The 20,093-nt window shown below is 52.5% G+C and overlaps 2 protein-coding genes across 8 annotated transcripts in view; both read right to left on the minus strand.

Moving 5' to 3' along the window:
- The window catches only part of LOC124995449, a 756,577-nt gene that overhangs the window by 149,507 nt on the left and 586,977 nt on the right, over window positions 1–20,093 (minus strand). The window lies entirely within an intron of this gene.
- The window catches only part of LOC124995447 (histone-lysine N-methyltransferase 2C-like), a 41,385-nt gene that overhangs the window by 13,615 nt on the left and 7,677 nt on the right, over window positions 1–20,093 (minus strand). For 2 of the 7 annotated variants that reach the window (XM_047567810.1, XM_047567806.1), the window contains exons 11-44: window positions 19,712–19,826; window positions 19,459–19,622; window positions 14,020–18,860; window positions 13,783–13,932; window positions 12,976–13,556; window positions 12,717–12,824; window positions 12,259–12,384; window positions 11,525–11,659; window positions 11,328–11,432; window positions 10,195–10,299; window positions 9,892–10,073; window positions 9,622–9,786; window positions 9,343–9,452; window positions 9,202–9,261; window positions 9,010–9,112; window positions 8,767–8,867; window positions 8,552–8,683; window positions 8,333–8,437; window positions 8,127–8,251; window positions 7,880–8,048; window positions 7,733–7,765; window positions 7,331–7,438; window positions 7,156–7,188; window positions 6,902–7,024; window positions 6,493–6,801; window positions 6,302–6,375; window positions 5,430–5,699; window positions 3,866–4,469; window positions 2,307–2,731; window positions 1,862–2,101; window positions 1,250–1,584; window positions 973–1,157; window positions 476–880; window positions 14–336 (exon numbers count right to left, since the gene is read on the minus strand). In XM_047567810.1, coding sequence (XP_047423766.1) covers window positions 14–336; window positions 476–880; window positions 973–1,157; window positions 1,250–1,584; window positions 1,862–2,101; window positions 2,307–2,731; window positions 3,866–4,469; window positions 5,430–5,699; window positions 6,302–6,375; window positions 6,493–6,801; window positions 6,902–7,024; window positions 7,156–7,188; window positions 7,331–7,438; window positions 7,733–7,765; window positions 7,880–8,048; window positions 8,127–8,251; window positions 8,333–8,437; window positions 8,552–8,683; window positions 8,767–8,867; window positions 9,010–9,112; window positions 9,202–9,261; window positions 9,343–9,452; window positions 9,622–9,786; window positions 9,892–10,073; window positions 10,195–10,299; window positions 11,328–11,432; window positions 11,525–11,659; window positions 12,259–12,384; window positions 12,717–12,824; window positions 12,976–13,556; window positions 13,783–13,932; window positions 14,020–18,860; window positions 19,459–19,622; window positions 19,712–19,826 — 11,149 coding nt within the window. Of the gene's footprint in view, window positions 1–13; window positions 337–475; window positions 881–972; window positions 1,158–1,249; window positions 1,585–1,861; window positions 2,102–2,306; window positions 2,732–3,865; window positions 4,470–5,429; window positions 5,700–6,301; window positions 6,376–6,492; window positions 6,802–6,901; window positions 7,025–7,155; window positions 7,189–7,330; window positions 7,439–7,732; window positions 7,766–7,879; window positions 8,049–8,126; window positions 8,252–8,332; window positions 8,438–8,551; window positions 8,684–8,766; window positions 8,868–9,009; window positions 9,113–9,201; window positions 9,262–9,342; window positions 9,453–9,621; window positions 9,787–9,891; window positions 10,074–10,194; window positions 10,300–11,327; window positions 11,433–11,515; window positions 11,660–12,258; window positions 12,385–12,716; window positions 12,825–12,975; window positions 13,557–13,782; window positions 13,933–14,019; window positions 18,861–19,458; window positions 19,623–19,711; window positions 19,827–20,093 lie in introns of all 7 variants that reach the window. The other 5 variants (XM_047567804.1, XM_047567803.1, XM_047567807.1 and 2 more) reach the window with 4 other exon arrangements.

Below are 20,093 nucleotides of genomic sequence, written 5' to 3' on the forward strand. Positions count from 1 at the left end.
CAAGTGGTCCCACCTTAGTGAGGACGCCTGAGGGATCGGTCCCTGGGGCTCCAGGTGGTGGAGCAGAGGAGCCGCTCTCAGCCTCCATCTTGACGCCATCCTTCACTTCCCGTTTGACGAGGTGCGTCTGGCCGTCGCTCTTCCTGGAACCGTCCCTCCTGTCTCCGGCCTCGCTGTCCTCCACAGACTCGCCAAGGTCCAGCTCCTCGTTGAACATGTCCTTCTTGTCCTCCAGGTTGAGCTCGGGGTCGGCGTAGGCGATCAGGTCGAACTTCCCCGACAACAGGAAGTCGTCCAGGTGGAGGTCGTTGGGACCCAGATCCAGGTCTTCTTTACCTGAACCACAACAACAACAAGAGAGTCTACTAGAGTATCTACTTTAGTAGAAACTTCAATAATGAATTTCTAAATTTAAAAAGCTTATGGAGATTTTATTTGTCTACTGCGCCTCCCGTCTCGACTTGTGCCTTCATACCGTCTTCAGGGTCGAGGTTCAGGTTGAGGTCGACCAGATCCTTCACCTCCACGTCCTCCAGATCCTTCACGGCCGAGTCCTCCCCCTCCAGGTGCTCCTCCATCCCGTCGGTCCCCTGCAGGGCCGAGTGTCCCAGGTGCTGCTGGTTCAGCTGCTCCACGGCGCCGGTCATCACCATCTGTTGGCCCATCAGCGCCTCGGCCGTCCTGGGTCCCAGACTGGGCCTGGATGCAGAGGGCTGGGGGTCTCTGGGCTGCATGGCCCCGGGGTCGGAGCCCGCGTGGAGAGGGAACGGCAGTCTGAGGCGGTTCTCTGGGGCCCGGTGTCTTAGCTCGATGTAGGGCTGTCCCATGATGCTGTGCTGCTGGATGGGGATGGAGCGAGCGACGAAGGGCTGGGGGACACCTGGACAGAGAGGGACAGATGGATAGTGTGGGTCATTAACAGCTGGGGACAGAAACCTGGTCTTATTCTAGTACGGTGTTTGTAGTCCAGACCTGGTGTCATTTGTGGGGGGGCGTTGGGAGCCAGCAGCGGTCTAATGCCAGTGAAATCCCCAGGAATCGGCCTCCGCATCTGGACTCCCTCCACCCCGCCATGCCCAGGGCCAGGCACCGGTCCCTGGGGGGCATGCAGGAAGGAGTCCTGGAGGCCTGCTGGTGGTCCAGGAGGAACCCCGAACCTGGTCGGAGAGAACGTACGCGTGATCCTACAACCATTCCTGCCACGTTGCTCAATACTATAGTAAAGATTTAACCTGGATGCATCTCTCACCTCAGGGCTGGTCCTCGTACGCCCAGGGGGACGTTCTGCCTGGGGAAAGGAGCCTCGCCGGGGGTGAAGCCCCTCTGCTGCTCCCCTGGGAAACATACAGGGAACCTCGGGGTCAGCGCCCCACCGGGTCGCACTGTGCCGGGGTACGGAGGAGGAGGACGTCCAAAGAGGTCGGCCGAAGGAACGGCCGGGTCGTCCTGGGGCCAGCTGTGAAGAGGCCCGGTCGGGGCAGCGAGGGCCACGGGGGGCCCAGGTGGATCCTGCTGACATTTCTCTTGGCGTAGTGCGCTCTTCTGCTGCTGCTGCCTGAGGATGAGCTGCCGGAGACGCTGACGCTGCAGGGACAGAGACGAACTGAGCCTCCAATAGCAACAAGGACAACGCCTGAAAACACCTGGACCACTATTCCACAAGATCATCCTAAAGAATCCTCTGATGTAGCTCCTAGCTGAGCCTAAAGGAGCCTTACCCTTACGAGTGATTCCAGGAGATTCACATTGTAACAGATTTCACCTCAGAAGATTTTTTACGAAAACCTTTTATCGTTACCACCATCCATTCTCAACTTTATGCTATAATCTCGAGGACCAAGGGACCAGGTGTGAACTCTACCTGTCTCAGTTTCTCCTCAGAGTCTCCCAGCTGAGGCAGGATGTTCATTGGTCCGTCTAAAGAGGCTCCGCCCAGCGCCGACATCTCATTGGTCACCGTCTTGTCGGTGTGGGAGGGGCCTGGGGTCATGTGACCCTGCTCAAAGGGGTCGTGACCCTGCAAAGAGAAGCCAGCGTCCTCCGATATCCCAGGATGCTTCGGGGTCTGGCTGCTGGGCGTCCTTCCTGGGGACTGCTGCAACTGAAAGAGGAGGAGGAGGAGTCAGGAGGAGAAACGGGAGAAAATACATCTTGACTCATTGCTGCCTCCTGCTGTTGAGTTCTGGGAACAGTAATTCATGAGGTGGGGCCAGACTGAATCATATGTGGTAACCATATGTCACCACGGCTACCAGCATCCCTGCGTTACCACGGCTACCAGCATGAGGAGTCAGGGGGTCCCTTACCTTGAGCGGCGCCACCTCTCCAGACGGTCCCGGTGCCAGAGGAGACGAACCAGACCCTGGGCTCTGACTGAAAGGGGTGGTGGGTGGGCGGGGGGAGTAGGGGTCCAGTCTCAGTGAGGGTGCGTCAGGATGGGGGCGGGGCGTACCGGGGGTCTGAAGGGGGACGTGGGTGTCGGGGGACTGGGCGTAGGGCGTCCGGTGGGGGGAGCCAAGTCCTGATTCTTGGGTCTGGGGGAGGGGGAAGGACATGTCCCTCCTTCCTCCTGGGCCTCCGAACACCTCCTGTTGAGGCTGGTGCTGTGGGGGCATGGGAGCTTTGAACACCCCCACGCCGGTTCTATGGTAGGACCCAAGATGGCGGACGGAGAGGTCAGCGGTCACAACGGAGGAGGGGCTCATCACACCTGGTCGGCTCTGCTGCAGGCCTGGAGGAGCAAGAGGAGGAGGGAAGTCAGGAGGAGGAGCAAGAGGAGGAGGAAGAGAAAAAAGAAGAAGAGAAAGAGGAGGAGAGCTAATTGTACTAACTAACTAACAGTAACTTAATAGCAGTAACTAAATAACAGTAACTAATGTAACTTACTAATTGTAACTAGCGATAACTAACTAACTGTAACTAGCAGTAACTACTAACAGTAACTAGAAGTAGCTAACGGGAAATAGCAGTAACTAACTAATGGTAACTAGTTGTAACTAACAGTAACTAGCGGTAGCTATCGTAACTACTGCTAACTATCTAGTGGTAACTAATGTACGGTAACTAACTAACAGCAACTGTCGTAACTAACAGTAACTAACGTAACTAAATAGCAGTAACTAACATAACATAACTAAGAGTTAGTACTTATTAATGGTAACTAATGTAACTAACGTGACAATGTAATTAATGGTAACAAACCTAACTAGCGATAACAAATGTAACTAGCAGTAACTAATTAGTGATAACTAACATTACCTAACTAGGGGCAACTAACTAACTAATTAACTAACATCAAGCTCAGACATTCAGTTTCAACATTATTTTCCTTCTCCCTCCATCACGTGACTCTTTTGCTTGACATATTTATATATACAATATACAAACTGTCCAGTAGAACAGAACCGGACAGACTCCACATCAGAGTCTGATCATACTACACACTCATTTTCTGAGCATTAAAACAGTCGACCTGCTAGTATCCGGGTATATAGACGAGTTTACATACTCAAGGTTTAGGCGATATTAATGTTTGAAAGTGGGACTCTTAAGATTAACCCTATGGCTACAAACATTGACATCATGCTCTCTTATTTCCTTTATATGCAGAAACAGAAACAGTAACATAACTACAGGAACATCCTGAATGTCTTCTCATTGTAGTTTCAGTACAAACATGATAAACATTAGCCTAGCGAGCCTCAATGAAAAGAACCAGGTAAAAAAAACAAAAAAACATTGGAATCACTGGACCTACTGGCTGAAAGGAGCAACATGAGGAGGAGGAGTCAGGAGGAGAAACAGAAGAAGAGGAGTCAGTAGGAGGAGCAACAGGAGGAGAGGTGTCAGTAAGAGGAGGAGTTACCTGGCTGGGGTCCCAGGGCCCTGGACACCTCTGAGGTTTTGGAGTCGGGGGATGGAGCGGGGGAGCCCATTGCATCGTGAGCTGGGGAGGTGCTGAGGGAGGTGCTGAGACGTTGCTGCTGAGGAGCTCCTGACTGCGAGGAGGGCCGAGGAGTCCCAGCCATCTTACCGTAGGGGTCCCAGGGCGAGGAGGGGCGGGAGGAGGGCGGGGAGAACATCTGCGGGGAGGATGGGGGCTGGTGGAGGGGGGAGAACATCTGGGGGGAGGACGGGGGCTGGTGGAGAGGGGAGAACATCTGGGGGGAGGACGGGGGCTGGTGGAGGGGGGAGGGAGCAGGAGCCTGGGGTCTGAGGAAGACGTCGTCGGCCGGTCCCGAGCTCCCCTGCAGGAGGAGGTGCTGCTTGTTCTGTAGAGGGGAGGCGCTCCCCCCGGAGGAGGAGGCATCGTCAGGGGACAGGTGTCCAGGGGGACGCTGGCTGGGGGACAGGTGTCCAGGGGGACGCTGTCCTGCCATCATCTGCTGCTGCCGCTGCTCATTCTTCACCTGCTCCAGCTTCTGAGTGGCCTCGATCTTGGCCAACTGTTTACTCTTCTGACGCATTTGCTGGGACACAGACACAACAGCAGAGTCAAACATGGCTGCTAGGATGCTAACATAGCAGCTAGGACGCTAACATAGCAGCTAGGACGCTAACATAGCAGGTAGGATGCTAACATAGCAGCTAGGACACTAACATAGCAGCTAGGACTCTAACAGAGCAGGTAGGACGCTAACATAGCAGCTAGGACGCTAACATAGCAGCTAGGACGCTAACATAGCAGGTAGGACGCTAACATAGCAGGTAGGACACTAACATAGCAGGTAGGAGGCTAACATAGCAGGTAGGACCCTGACATAGCAGCTAGGACGCTAACATAGCAGGTAGGACGCTAACATAGCAGCTAGCACGCTAGCATAGCAGGTAGGACGCTAACATAGCAGGTAGGACACTAACATAGCAGCTAGGACGCTAACATAGCAGGTAGGACGCTAACATAGCAGGTAGGACACTAACATAGCAGCTAGGACACTAACATAGCAGCTAGGACGCTAACATAGCAGGTAGGACACTAACATAGCAGCTAGGACACTAACAGAGCAGCTAGGACTCTAACAGAGCAGGTAGGACGCTAACAGAGCAGGTAGGACGCTAACATAGCAGCTAGGACGCTAACATAGAAGGTAGGACACTAACATAGCAGGTAGGACACTAACATAGCAGGTAGGACGCTAACATAGCAGCTAGGACGCTAACATAGCAGCTAGGACGCTAACATAGTCGCTAGGACAACTTGTTTCTAGCCTCCATGACTCTTTCTCTTTTCTTTTTCATAGGACCTGCTGGTTGAAGTTTTAAAAATGGAGGTTCATAGCTTTCACTGGTCCTGTTTTGGTTTGTAACCCCCCCCAGGTTCTCAGCTCTGGCCCCAGATCAACCAGTATGGAACCAGTCTGGAACCAGTTTGATGGGTCAACTCCGATTTCCAGCGCTGTGCTCTGATTGGTCAGTTTTGTTGTCCTCACCTGTCTGAACTTCCACTCCTGCTCCTGCTCCGACTCTTTGGGCCTCAGCGGGTCCTTGAACGCCATATCCGTTTCCATAGAAACCGGGTCATACGGCGGCGATGACGATGATAATGGCGGCGGCTGCTGCTGCTGATGCTGCTGTTTCTGCTGCTGCTGCTGCTGCTGCTGCTGCTGCTGCTGGGGGGGCGGCTGGGGGCGTTTGAGCGTATCGTTGGACATCTGCACCTTGTTGATGCGCTGAGCTGCCCGGTTGTCCCGAGCCTTTTGCTGTAGGGTTGTGACAGACAGGAAGGCGTCAACGTGTTGTCCTCATCATTAGGACGATATACTGTCCCACACATTATTTCCAACAAACGATATTATAGTCAACAGGGTCAGCAGTTACACAGAGTACGGTCCAGCTCATGTCCCTCGTGTCTCTACGCGTCTAGCGTCCTACGGGTACCTAGTGCCCGACTTACGTATGTCATAGACACATCGCTTCATTTTGCTTGATGGACCTTGGTTACATAGTAACGGTTGCTAGGATGTATGAGGGGGCGGGGTTTCTCAAATGGTCAATTGCACTAATTTCTGGTTGGTTAATTAATTCATTCATATATTAATTGGATAATTCACAAATTATCTTATTGACTGTTTGATTCATTGCCTAACCTGTTAATTGACTGGTTGATTAATTGTTTAATTATTTAATTTACTAATAGATCACTTTGTTAATTGCCTAACTAATTTATGAATTTGGTAATTGGCTGGTTGATTTAATTGTTTGACTGACTAATTCTTTAATTTGTTAAATGGCTAATTGATTAATTGGTTAATTGATTATTGACACAGGCCCATCATCATGTGAGACCCAGGGGGACACTCACCACGTACGGAGCTCTGTCCTGAGAGCTGGCCTTCCTCCACAGCTTGGCTATCTGCTTCACTCTGGTGGACCAGTCTGGGACACAGAGGACAGCAGGTTAAAGACACCATGAGGGACAGCTGGAGTTTAGGAGGACATTCAGAATAACAAGGGACATCTCAGACAGTCTCTATATGTGGAGTGTCTCCGTACCAGGGTACTGCTGCCTCAGCTGGGGGAAGTTGGTATTGCAGTAGAGGACGGGGGCCACCGTTGCCATGTGTCCCAGACCCTCCTCCTTCTCCCACTTCAGCATCCCCCTCTGGGCCGTGGACATCGCGTCCTGCTCGCCGTCCCCCGCCGGCGCCTGATTGGCCGAGACCATCCCGGGTCCCAGGTCCTCCGAGGGGGACGTCCTGAAGCCAGCCGGAACCTGGGGGACACCGCTGGGCATCATGGGAGTTTTGGGAAAGTGGGGCGCCACCAGGCCGTTCATCAGGGGCAGGCGAGGGGACGCGTCAGCTGATCAGGGGACACAAGAGACAGAGACAAATCAGCTTTGTCTCTGTATGTGTTAGTGTATCTGTGTGTTGTGTACTTGTGTGCGTGTTGTATTGTGTACCTGTGTTGTGTGTCTTGCTCCCAGTAGCAGTGTGTGTTTGTTGGCTCTGCTCTGATTGGTTGTTTCTGCTGTTTGGACTCAGGACGGCTGTGAAGACCTCCTCCACGTCCTTCCCCTCCAGTTCTACACACACACACACACACACACACACACACAGATGTCTTCAGCACGTCCTGATAAACTGTCTCTGATGGACATAAAAGCTGAGGCTGGATGAAGCTGTCACGTGTAGGTTGTGGTGTGGTCCCACTTACCTGGGATCTTGTAGAGTTTTCCGAGGATGGCGCCTGAAACACCACAATAATATGAATAACGTCAACATCATTCAACAACTCGATGGAGGTGAAACCACACAAGGCTGAAGTTTAACAATGCTAATAATTTATACAGTGTTTTATTCAGAGAAGTGGACAGAAAGACTAGACTCACCATCTGTGACCATCCGATCCAGCTCAGGACTCAAGATGGCGTCCAGAGGTTCCTCCTGCACTGCCCTTTGGCCACGCCCACCCAGAGACGGGTCCATGTCCAGACCAGCTGATGGAGACAGAGACAGAGACAGACAGGTTCAATGAACTGAGACAGGAAGCAGTCTGACGTCTGGAGTTAGTCTTAACGCAAGAGAAGAAGAAGACAAGGAGGGAGGAGGAAGGGGGGGGGAGGGAGGCGAGGAGAAAGAGGAGCCTGACCTCCAAAGATCTGCAGGAGGAGAAGTATGAAGAATGTAATGTGGAGGAGTATAAGGAGGATAAGTCTGAGGAGGAAGAGGAGGAGGAGGAGGAAGGAGAGGAAGAGGAGGAGGAGGACTCTGAGGAGGTGCCCCTGTCTTACCAAAGGGGGGTGAACTGTCCACCTGGAACTGACCTGGAAACACACACAGTGATGGTGTCAAGTGTCTTTTTAGTCCTTTGTCCCCTAGCCTGTCCCTCTGTCCTCTAGCCTGTCCCTCTGTCCTCTAGAAACCAAGAAATAACTCACGTTGCTTCCTGTTGGCGCCTGTTGCCATGGCGCCCATATGCAGCCCAGAGGGGGCGGGGCCATGCGGTCCAGGAGACATCCCCGTGGAAGCCCGTGATTGGACGCCCGGTGTCTCAGCCGCCCTCTCCTGCCGGGTCCGGTCAAGGAGGTCTCGGCCGAAGAAGGCGTCCTACACGGAGACAGACAGCCGGTCAGAGCTGAGCCCCGTCTCTGAGTTGGAGGACGGGGACATTAGGGACTGTCCTACCTGGAGATACGAGGGGAAGGCCTCCTCCAGCCACGTCTTCTTCTTCCTGTACCTCTTCTTCACCTTCTCCATCGTCTGGTCGCCAAGGGGGGCCGTCTCCATGGCAACATCTGTCTCCCCCAGGCCTGGTGGACACAGGAGTAAAACATTTTACCAGATGGTCTTAGACGTGGACTCACAGAGACGGACGGAGGCAGCCGCCTCACCTTCGTCCCGACCCGGCAGCGTCTCGGTTGAATCGTTCCTGCACAGTTTGATTCTTCCTGGTCCAGACTTCCCTCCACGCTGGCGCACCATGAAGCCCCCGATACCTGGTGATGGGGGGACAGGTATGGACAGGGGACACAGGGAGGGACAGATCAGTTTGGGTGGAGACAGGCAGAGGTTAAGTGGAAGACAAGTGTCTTGTGTCCCCCCCTCCTCACCTGGCCTGTACGGCTTCCTCTTCCTCTTCTTGTTGCCGTGGGTAACCTCCTCCGTCTCCTTGGTGACGTCACCCTGGGGGGCGTGGTCTCGCTCAGGGCTGGAGTCAGACTTGACGTCACATTCCAGGTCACCTGGATGAGAGCGAGGGCCGTGATTGGCTGAGGAGCTGCGGCGTTCAGGTCATGTGACAGACTCACCCGTAACAAAAACCCACCTCTGGAGACGTCCCGCTCGGAGGACGGGTCGGGGGGGGACGTCTGCAGGACGGAGACGCTGTTCTGGTTGATGATCCTCAGCTTCAGTTTGGGCTTAGACCTGGACACAGGGACAGGGACAGGTCGAGACAGGAAGAAACAGGGACGTGTGAAGACAAGGACATGTAGAGAGAGGTAGGGACAGGGACATTGAGAGACAGGGACAGGCAGAGACAGGGACGACAAGTAGGAGGAGGCTTTACCTGCGGTACCTTCGGGGGGACGTTAGCGGGTCAACCAGGGACTGCAGGTGGGAGAGACCCGACTCGGTGAGACACACCCCGTCCTGAGTGAACGTCTTGGTGTCTGCAAAGAGTTGGACATGGTCTGTGTTTACTGAGGGGGTCCACGGGCCACGGGTTGACCACCAATGTAACTGGACTAACTGGACTGACCTGGTTCTCTGAGCCGGGACACGGTCTGAGACACGAAGGGACCCACAGAGTCCAAGACTCCTGGAAGAACCACACAGGCTGGTGAGACACGTAGGGACAGGTACGAAAAAGGCAGAGACAGGTAGAGACAGGTGTCCTCACCATAGGAGCTGCGTCCATGTGTCCTACACAGCGAGCATTCGAAACCTTCATCAGCGGCCAGCTCCACGTCTTCCTCAGAGGACAAACCCTCACATCCACTGTGGACCCACCTGGACAGAGACAGAGACATTTTATTTTATTGCTTATTTACAATAAACAATGAACTTGTTAACGCATTAATTAATCCATCATCACGATTAATGTTAGAGTTACCGTAACCACGAACGAATGAGCGGCTGCTCTAGTAGTGCCCCCGCCACGTGTCCCCTTGTGTCCTACCTGTCACACTGCTGGCACTGCAGGATGAGGTCGTCCTGCGAGTATGTCCTCTGGCAGAGGGGACAGCGTCTCAGGCTGCAGCACGGTCCACACAGGCTGTAGTTACTCTGCCAGTCACAGTGCAACCCCGGGGACGCAGAGCCACACTGGACACAGGACACACACCTGAGGACAGTGGACACAGTCAGAGAGGACACACACCTGAGGACAGGGGACGGACACGAGCAGAGACAGGCAGAGACAGAAAGGGGGAACATTTTGGGGACCCACCACTTGCATTTCCAGGCTCCCTTGGGAACGGTGTGGAGGGGCGGGGCCAGGCAGTAGGTGTGGTAGCTGATGTCACAGTCGTCGCATAGCAACAGTCGCCCCGGGTCACTGGCCTCACCGCACGCCTCACACACCGTGCACTCCAGACAGCGCCACCCTTTGGTCAGCACCACCCGGGTCACCTGGAGGTAATCAGATTACTATTACAATCAGATTACATTGCTACCGCGCCACAAAAATTACTGTGGTGGTCTGTAATCAGATTACTACAGTAGTCTGTAATCAGATTACATGTGTACTGACCTTGATGTTGACGCAGTAGGGATGATAACACTGTCCACACTGAGAACAGGACAAGAGTCGTCCTTCAGCTCCTTGACCGAAGCTACCGCACACCACACACATGTCCTGAAAACACACAAACACACAGCAACACACATGAAACACGTAGAGTAGAAGGAGGAGCAGGAGGAGTTTGAAGGAGAAGTGATAAAACGCCTTCCAATGATGCGACTGAGTTGGAAGTGGAAGCCAGCGATCGGACAATCACTGTCTTTAAGACATTATGTATTATTGTATTTTAGGCAGGACAAGTAGCATCAAACCCGGACTGAGGCCGCTGCTAGCACCTCAGGTAGCAATTAGCCTAGCTCAGTAGTCTGAGCTAACACAGTAGGAAAGAGTTGGGTGGGCGGGTTTCAACACCCATGCTGCATTAGCTCCGCCCTAATATGACCTCGATGCCCATATTTGGAGTACGTTGCAAACTGCACCCACTTGGGGCTTCATTTTCTAGGTTCAGAATCCAGTGGAGATCACTTCTTCTTTTTTACCTCAATTAAACAGCGTCGGAGGGTTATGGTTAGATGGGACTATTGAAGAAGGCTTAAATTAACTGAGTTTCTGTTCCTAACTGCCATGTAAATTTACACACACACACACGTCTGCATGTGCAGGTTGAACCTCATAGAAACCCAAATGTCTTTTTTGTCTTGAAAGTCATTAAAAAAAACAATTTATTTGGTTTAAAGGAATTTGTCTTTTATTATAGTTATATACTTATACATTATCCTCAAACATACATCACCCCCCTAAAGAAAAAATAATCTGTTCTGAGGTGACGATACTAGAGCTAACGATATCAAAGCTAACACTAAAGCTAATACTAGCGACGCTAGATCAGAATCAGCCTGGGGGGCCTTCAAACGAGTTCAATCCCACTCCTGCAGGAGGCCACTGCGTCACCTCTAAACATGCCCGACTATAAAAAGAACCAGACCAGTAGCATCCTCTGCAACTAGTTTACACACACACACACTCAGAATATGTATATAATAAACTGTTAATATTAATTGTGTTGTTTAACAAACTGTTTTTCATGTACTCTGTGTGAACAAAGTGAGCGTAGAGCTCTGTAGGAGGAAGTACATTGATACCTGTTTGAGGGTGAAGTGGTCTGAGGTGGAGAACATCACCACCGTGTTGTGCATCGAGTTCTCCTCCTCCTCCTTGGGCTGGAAGACCTCCTCCACCGAGACACTCTGAGACACAATAGGAGACACGATCAGTGACACAATCAGCCAATCAGAAACCAGACAACCTTCACCTGACCCCGCCCACTCACAGCCATTACCATGGAGACGCCACTCACTCCAGGAGACGCCACCATCGTCAGAGCCTCCTGGGTCTGCAGCCGACTCCTCCCTCTTCCTCCTCTTCCTCCTCCTACTCTTGACCTTCTCCTGCCTGGATATCCTGATCCACGGCCCTGAGGAGTTGGGGAGAAGGAGAGGAAGAAAGGAAGAAAGGAGGATGAGGGGAGGAGGGGAAGAGAGGAGGAAGAGGAAGGGGTGTAGGAAGAAGAGGAGGAGGAGACGACCAATCAAACCATGACATCTCTTCTCGAGTAGCATTACATATCTGTTGCTGTGGAAACACAGATGATGACATCAGCAGATGGACGAAGCCTTTAAGTCCCACCCCCTTTACAGAACCTGAACATCCCACGCTCTTTAAAGCTCCCTGAACATCTCACACTCTTTACGGCCCCGTAAACATCTCACGCTCTTCGCGGCCCCCCGAACGTTCCATGCTCTTTAAGACGCCTGAACATCCCACGTTCTTAAAGGCTCCCTGAATGTCCCTAGCCCTTTACAGCTCCTTAAAATCCCACGCTCTTCATGGCACCTCAACATCCCATTCCCTTTAAAGCTCCCTGAACGTCCCACACTCTTTATGGCACCTGTACATCCCACGCTCTTTATGACTAGTGAACGTCCCACGCTCTTTACAGCCCCCTGTTAGTAGTTAGCGGTAGCAGTAGCAGTTAGCGGTTAGCTGTTAGCGTTTAGCTGTTAGCTTCTTTACCACTCTCATGCTCCAGAGGGCGGAGTCCTGTGGGCGGGACTTAGGGCTGTCCCACCCCGCCTCCCCTGTGGAATCCTGGGAGGACGAGGGGGGGCTCACAGCCCTGCGATTACTCCACCACGAACCCTAAGTTAGGGAGGAGGAGGAGGAGGTGGAGGTGGAGAAGAAGAGTAGGTGGAGATGAAGGAGGTGGAGAAGAATATAGGGTGGAGGTGAAGAAGGGAGGAGGTGGAGAATAAAAAGAAGAGTAGGAGGTGGAGGAGGAGGTGGAGAATAACATAAATGCAACGGCCATGAAACAAAAAGTCAAACTAAATAAAACAGGAAAAAAAACTCAACGAGGAGTTAAATAATGAGACGATGTTACTGTGACGACAGCATGCAGCCAATCAGATCACAGCATTCGGGTCAGCTGTGTGTGATCAGTTCACGTTTACCAATGGTTATGGGACACCCACCTGTCTGACCCCTCTGGCTCTGCCAGGGGAGAACTTCCTCTTGGTGATGGCCGGCTTTCCCATGCCGATCTTAGGGGTAAGGAGGGGGATCACGGTGGTGGAAAGAGCCTGGTGGGAGGTAGTGGGAGGAGCCAAACAGGGATGAGACGCCATTGGTTTCAGATTGAAGGAGAGAGAGACAGAGAGACGTGGTGACAATCATTTCAGAAGTGATCTCATCCTGCAGGAGGAGCCAATGAGGAGGAGCCGTTAGTTTTACCTGGGAGGGAGGCGAGGACTCCCTGGCACTGGGTGAGGACTCGAGCGGAGGTGGGGTGATGGAGGCTCTGACGGGGGAGGTCTCTGGGGAGGCCTCGGTGGAGAAAGGAGACTGTCTGAGCCGGATGGAGAGGTCGTCTGAAGGCCTGGAGGAGCAGGGGGGAGGCCTGGGAGTCCGACCCTTTCCCCTGGGGGAGGATAGGGGGAGAAGAGACGAAGCCATTAGCTCCATCACCTCCAGGTCCAGCACGGGACTCATCGCCATCGCCTCCTCCTCGTCCTCCTCGTCCTCCTCTGACTGGTCTTCCTTGGCCTCCTCCGACTGGTGCTCATCTCTGGTTGGTTCTGCTGCCATGGCAACGGGTTCAAACAGGCTCTGTGATTGGCTGTGCTCCTCTTCCTGGAGGCGGTTCTCTAAGGGAGGAGTGTGGGGCTGAGGGAAGGAGGAGGAAGAGGAGGAGGAGGAGGGTAAGGCCATCCTCTGAGGAGAGGAGGAGGCCAGGGGGGATGCAGGAGGTGAAGGCGAGGCGCAGGAGGACTTCTGCAGAGTGGGTGGAGGGGAGGGAGGAGATGGGTGGACTCCTGCAGAGAGAGACAGAGGAGAAGTTAAACCTGAACCCAAGAATATACAATAATAACTTTAGTATGGAAGCACTGTTTATATTGACTATTTGAGCTTTTATTTCCTATTTTAGCTCATATTTATTTAACGTTGTCGAACCCATTCAAATGTTTTTAAATGTGCTTTAGAAATACACTTCACCCAGATCAGTGAACATCACAGGACACAGTAACAGGAGTGTCCTACCTGGGGGACAGTCAGACAGGTGGTCTTCCTCTGACTGGATGGGTTCTGCTCCTTCCCTCGTCCTCTCATCAGGCGCCTCCTCTTCTGGACTCTCCTCTTCCACCTCCTCCTCCTGAGGAGCTCCTCTCTCCTCCACCTCCGTGCCGACGTCTAAAACAACAGAGTTTTAAAACCTCAGGATCTCTGGAGTCACAGTACCAGTTAAAACGAGACTTCATGCCCTCCCCCAATACTCACCCAGGGAGGCAGCAGATGGGCTTCCAGAACCAGGACCAGGACAAGAGCTGGTTTCAGGCCCCCTGGTTAGAAGAGGACTAACCTCCTCACCGTTAATCAGGCTGGTGGAACCAGAACTAGGGCAGGGGTCTGACTGCACACAGTCAATAGGACCAGGACTAGCTTCAGGACCAGGACCAGGGCCAGGACTAGGGGCTGGCTGCCCAGGGCTGGCTGCAACAAAATCAGGACTAGGCGTTCTCTTCGCAGGGCTGACGGGACCTGGGCCAGGACTAGGTGCTACCTTCTCAGGGCTAACAGGACCAGAATCAGGACTAAGTGCTGCCTTCTCAGGGCTAACAGGAACAGAATCGAGACTAGGTGCTGCGTTCTCAGGGCTAACAGAAGCAGAATCAGGATTAGGTGCTGCCTTCTCAGGGCTAACAGGACCAGAATCAGGACTAGGTGCCGCCTTCTCAGGGTAAGCTGGACCAGAATCAGGACTAGGTGCCACCTTCTCAGGGCTAGCTGGACCAGAATCTGGGGTGGTCTGAGAGGAATACAAAGGACCACAAACAGGACTTACCGCTGGGCTACAGTTAGCAAAGCTAGCTGGAGGAGGGTGGCAGGGCTCGGTCTGACGAGGGCTAACCTCTGAAGGGTATAGGTCACTAGTGCTGTCCTGAGGTGGACCTGACTGGACAAGGTCAGCACTGCTCGGACTAGCCTGAGCGGAAGTAGCATCCACAAGGGTATCTGATCTTGTCAAGGCAGTGCTTGGTTGGCTCTGGGACGAGTCTGGAACAGGATGAGGACCGGCTGAGGACTGGGTAGCCTGTCTTGGAGAACCAGCGACTGATTCCTCAGGTTTGGAACCGGCAGGCGTTGGGCTTGTTGGTGCAATGAGACTGGAACCCACCTGAATCGGACTGCAGCTTGGGCTTATGGGACTGGCCCCAACGTTGTCACTCGGACATTGCTGGGGGCTACCTGGTGGACTACAACACGTTTCACTGGCCTGAGCTGGACTGTGAAGTGGGCTAACGAGGGCAACAGTAGCATGTGCAGGGCTGCTGTGTGTCGCGCTAGCTAATGAGGGAGTTTGTTTTTTAACTTGGCCTGAGTGGGATACTACTACTACAATGTGAGCAGGACTAGCCTGACCCGCAGGACTAGACCTTGGTAAGCTGTGAATATTACTCTCATGTGTTACACTAGCAGAGCAAGGACTCGTCTGGCCAGGACTGTCTGAGCTAATGTAGCTCAGATTGTGGCTAACAGAGCTACAAGCATCAGTCGGAGTACAGTGTGGAGGACTAGGGCTAGCAGGACTGCAAGTAGTTTGGACATGTGAGGGACTCGAGTGACCAGAACGCGAGAGTATTGTCCCGGTTTGTTCGAGGTCAGGAAACGTACAAACAGATGGACTGGTAACACAACCACTGTTGGTGTCTATGTGGAACGGGCTAACATAAGCTGGACTCCCAGGATGACTGGAACTGGTGTGGGACTGGATAAAAGTTTCTTCCATCTCCACATCCGGACATGAGATGGGGTGGGCCGGTGAGGGGCCAGCTGGCTCTTGAGTGGAACTAACGGGCGGTGCCAAGGGGCTGATTGGTTGAGCAGAGCAATTAGCTGTTAGCATTCCAGGGCTAGCTGGACCAACATTGGCCTGGTGACAGGTGGCTGGACTAGTAGGTCTACTATCACTAGCACATGTAGGGCTAGCACTAGCTAAGCTACCATGGATATGCATGACCCTAGAGTTTGTGTCAAGTGACGGGCTGTCACAAGGACCATGGTGAACATGGCTAGCTGGGGGAGGACTTGTCTCCCTTTCATTAGCACAAGGTGAACGAGTTAGGCTTCTGTGTTCCTCTGAAGTGCTAATGTGATCAAGGCTTTCTGGTGTCTGGAGAGAGGGGACGTGGGGAGGTTTAAAATGGTCCAGGCTGAGTAGACTACTTTGTTCAGGATCAAGCTGGTCCGAGACTTTCTCCTCTGTACCACAGTTTTCAGGTGGCAGGTGATCAGGGACAGGGCTACTTTCCAGTGTTTGGCCATCAAGTTTAAGACTTTGCTGCACAGAGGGAGGCTCCAACGACTTCAGCTCTGCAAGTTCAAAGGGAATTAGGCTAAGTTGTGTGGCGTGGCTCTGTGCTGGGCTAGCAGGTTGTGACAGACTACACTGTCTGGGTCTCAGTGGGTTTGGTGAGGGGCTACATGGAGCTGAAGTGGGCCTCACTGAGGTCTTGGCAGAGCTACAGTAGACTGGTGAGAGGTCCTGGTCCAGTGTAGAAATGTCCTCTGCAGCACCACACTGTAGGTGAGCAGGGCTGTGTGATCCAGGGCTCTCATGGTCCAGAATGGGTTCGGGATCCTGTGTGGTACTCTGGGGATGTGATATGTCACTTTGTGCAGGACCAGGGGGCACAGGACTATGCAGGGTTTTTGGGTGACTGTGCCGAGTCTGTGAGATTATGTCGTTGGTAGGACTACACGGTCTGTTTACCTGTGAGGAGTCCGTCAGTGGAGGGCTATGCTCAGACCCTTCAGGCCCTGGATGAACCCTGGTAGGACTAAATGCATGCTGGGTCACACTATGTGGAGGAGGACTGTGTGGACAATGTGAAAGAATATGAGACATGGGACTACCCTGTGATTGACTCTGCTGAGACTCTGGGGAATTATGGTTTAAGGTGGTGAAAGGGATCTGACAAGGACTTTGCTGGGCCTGTGAGTAAGTCACAGGTGTAGAGCTTAAGTGTAGCTCAACGGGCCCGGGACTATTTTTGGTTTCTGTTTGACCAGGGTGGGATGGTAAAGCACTTTGTTGAAGATTCAATGGACTAAGATGAGATGGGGATGAAGAATCAAGGTGAAAAAGTGAAGGACTTTCCTGTAGATCTGCATAATCCGAATGTGGAAGGACAGCAGATTGCTGGACTTCTGTAGCACATGGTGGAGGACTTTGTTGGACTTCTGTGGGACATGGAGCAGGACTCTGTCGGACTTCTGTGGGACATGGTGGAGAGCTTTGTTGGAGTTCTGTTGGACATGGTGGAAGACTTTGTTGGACTTCTGTCGGAGATGGTGGAGGACTTTGTCGGACTACTGTGGGAGATGGTGGAGGACTTTGTCGGACTTCTGTGGGAGATGGTGGAGGACTTTGTCGGACTTCTGTGAGAGATGGTGGAGGACTTTGTTGGACTTCTGTGGGATATGGAGAAAGACTTTGTACGACTTCTGTGGGACATGAAACAGGACTTTGTACCACTTCTGTGGGAGATGCTGGAGGACTTTGTCGGACTTCTGTGGGACATGAAACAGGACTTTGTACGACTTCTGTGGGAGATGGTGGAGCACTTTGTAGGACTTCCGCGGGACATGTAGCAGAACTTTCTACGACTTCTGTGGGAGGTGGTGCAGCACTTTGTACGAATTCTGTGGGAGATGGTGGAGGACTGTGTCGGACTTCTGTGGGACATGGAGCAGGACTTTGTCGGACTTCTGCAGGAGATGTTGGAGGACTGTGTCGGACTTCTGTGGGAGATGGTGGAGGACTTTGTCGAACTTCTGCAGGAGATGTTGGAGGACTTTGTTGGACTTCTGTGGGACATGGAGCAGGACTTTGTACGACTTGTGTGGGAGATGGCGGAGGACTCTGTTGGACTTCTGTGGGACATGGAGCAGGACTTTGTACGACTTCTGTGGGAGGTGGTGGAGGACTTTGTTGGACTTCTGTGGGAGGTGGTGGAGGACTTTGTAGGACTTCTGTGGGAGGTGGTGAAGGACTTTGTTGGACTTCTGTGGGAGGTGGTGGAGGACTTTGTTGGACTTCTGTGGGAGGTGGTGGAGGACTTAGTTGGACCTTTGCGGGAGATGGTGGAGGACTTTGTATGACTTCTGTGGGAGATGGTGGAGGACTTTGTACGGCTTCTGTGGGAGATGGTGGAGGACTTTGTCGGACTTCTGTGGGACATGGAGCAGGACTTTGTACGACTTCTGTGGGAGGTGGTGGACTTTGTCGGACTTCTGTGGGAGATGGTGGAGGACTTTGTCGGACTTCTGTGGGACATGGAGCAGGACTTTGTACGACTTCTGTGGGAGGTGGTGGAGGACTTTGTTGGACTTCTGTGGGAGGTGGTGGAGGACTTTGTCGGACCTCGGCAGGAGATGGTGGAGGACTTTGTCGGACCTCCATGGGACATGGAGCAGAACTTTGTACGACTTCTGTAGGAGATGGTGGAGGACTTTGTTGGACCTCCGTGGGACATGGAGCAGGACTTTGTACGACTTCTGTTGGAGATAGTGGAGGACTTTGACAGACCTTGGGGGGAGATGCTGGAGGAATTTGTTGGACTTCTGTGGGACATGGTGGAGGACTCTGCAAGTCTTCTGTTGGACATGGTGGAGGACTCTGAAGGACTTCTGTGGGACATGGTGAAAGACTCTGCAGGACTTCTGTGGGACATGGTGGAGGACTCTGCAGGACTTCTGTGGGACATGGTGGAGGACTCTGCAGGACTTCTGTGGGGCATGGTGGAGGACTTTGCTGGACCTCTGTGGGTTCATGGTGAGGCGGTGTAAGGCTCCTGGTAGGACTCTGTGGTGCTTCTGTAAAGACAAGCTGGGTGGAGCTCTGAGCAGTAGGGCTGATAGGCGGAGCCTCAGTATCACCTGGTACAGGTAACTGGGAAATGCTCATGTCTGGAGCCTGGGTGTGATGAATGGGAGGGGCCAGGGTCGGACTGTGTGGGATTGGCTCCTCCTCCTGAGGCCTGCAGGTGGAGCAGACGTAACCTTCAGATCCCGCCCTGCCCTCCCCAGTCTGGACAATGCACTCCGCATGGACACACCTGCAACACATAAAAACATCAATGCTGCAGTTTTTTTTTTTTTACTAATTCTCACATTGCACTCTGCATGGACACAACAACAACTACAACACAGAGTCATATCACATCAGTGTATCAAGGATAGACATGAACTGGAGGAGAAAAATGTGGTGAACAACTTGGTGCAAAGCGAACCACGTTCTGATCGATGCAGCTAAAATCAAAGAGCCTGAGAACCTGAATCAGGAGCTGGATCATCAACTGGACTGGTCGACTAACATAGACTCAATAGAGTACAAAAAGATCAGAGCTGTCTCCATTTCCTCAGGGGACTAAGATCGTTTAATATCCGCTGGACATATTTTACCGTCTAGAAACACTCCAGTTCAGAATCAATTAAGCTAACAAGCATGTCATTGGAGGTGGAGGAAGCTGGAGAGTGCAGAAACAGGGAGAACATGCAAACTCCAACCAGAAGAACCCAGTGGGATTATTATTCTATTCTAGTTTAGTCTATGTTATGAAGCTACTGGAAGATACTGAACATCTTTTGGGACAAATAAAGAATCTAATCTAATCTAATCTAACTCTAAAATCAAAGTCTAGGTGGACTCTGTACCTGTAGCAGCAGATGCAGGTTAGATATTCCTGTGGTGTGTAGAGGTCGGGGTCATGGCCGCAGAGAGGGCAGGGCAGGGCTGGGTCACATGATTCACACAGAAACGGGTGATTGGCCCACTGGCCTGATGACCTCACCCCACAGCGGCGGCAGATTCTGCAGTTCTGGAGGAGAGCGAGTGTTTACCTGGTGTAAAATCTATCCAATGCTGAACTTTGATGTCATCAACTCCATAAGTGGGAGTTTATCTCACCTTGCAACTCCAGCCGGTGCTTGGTGCGTGATCCAGAGCCGGTGTGAGACAGTGTGTGTGGTACGATTTATCGCAGCGCTCGCACACCAGCAGCACGCCATCATCGCCTCGTAACCTAACACAAGAACAAACACAGGGACAGAGCACAGGCCGAGGATCGATGAGGAGATCCAACCAGGAATTATAGAGAGGAAGAAGAGATCTGAGACTGGGCTAATGTTCACTGAACCCGATGAAAATTAATTCAAGCAGTGTTACCTGTGACTTCACGCTTGCAGGGTTTCCCCTTAAAACTTTCTGGTGCAATTTAAGATAACGTAGCATCAAGACACTTCTCACCGAGTCTCTGTTTCTACTTTAGTAGAAAACTTCAAACTATACA

This window comes from Mugil cephalus, chromosome 18, assembly GCF_022458985.1.
Source record: "Mugil cephalus isolate CIBA_MC_2020 chromosome 18, CIBA_Mcephalus_1.1, whole genome shotgun sequence".
Taxonomy (NCBI): Eukaryota; Metazoa; Chordata; class Actinopteri; order Mugiliformes; family Mugilidae; genus Mugil; species Mugil cephalus.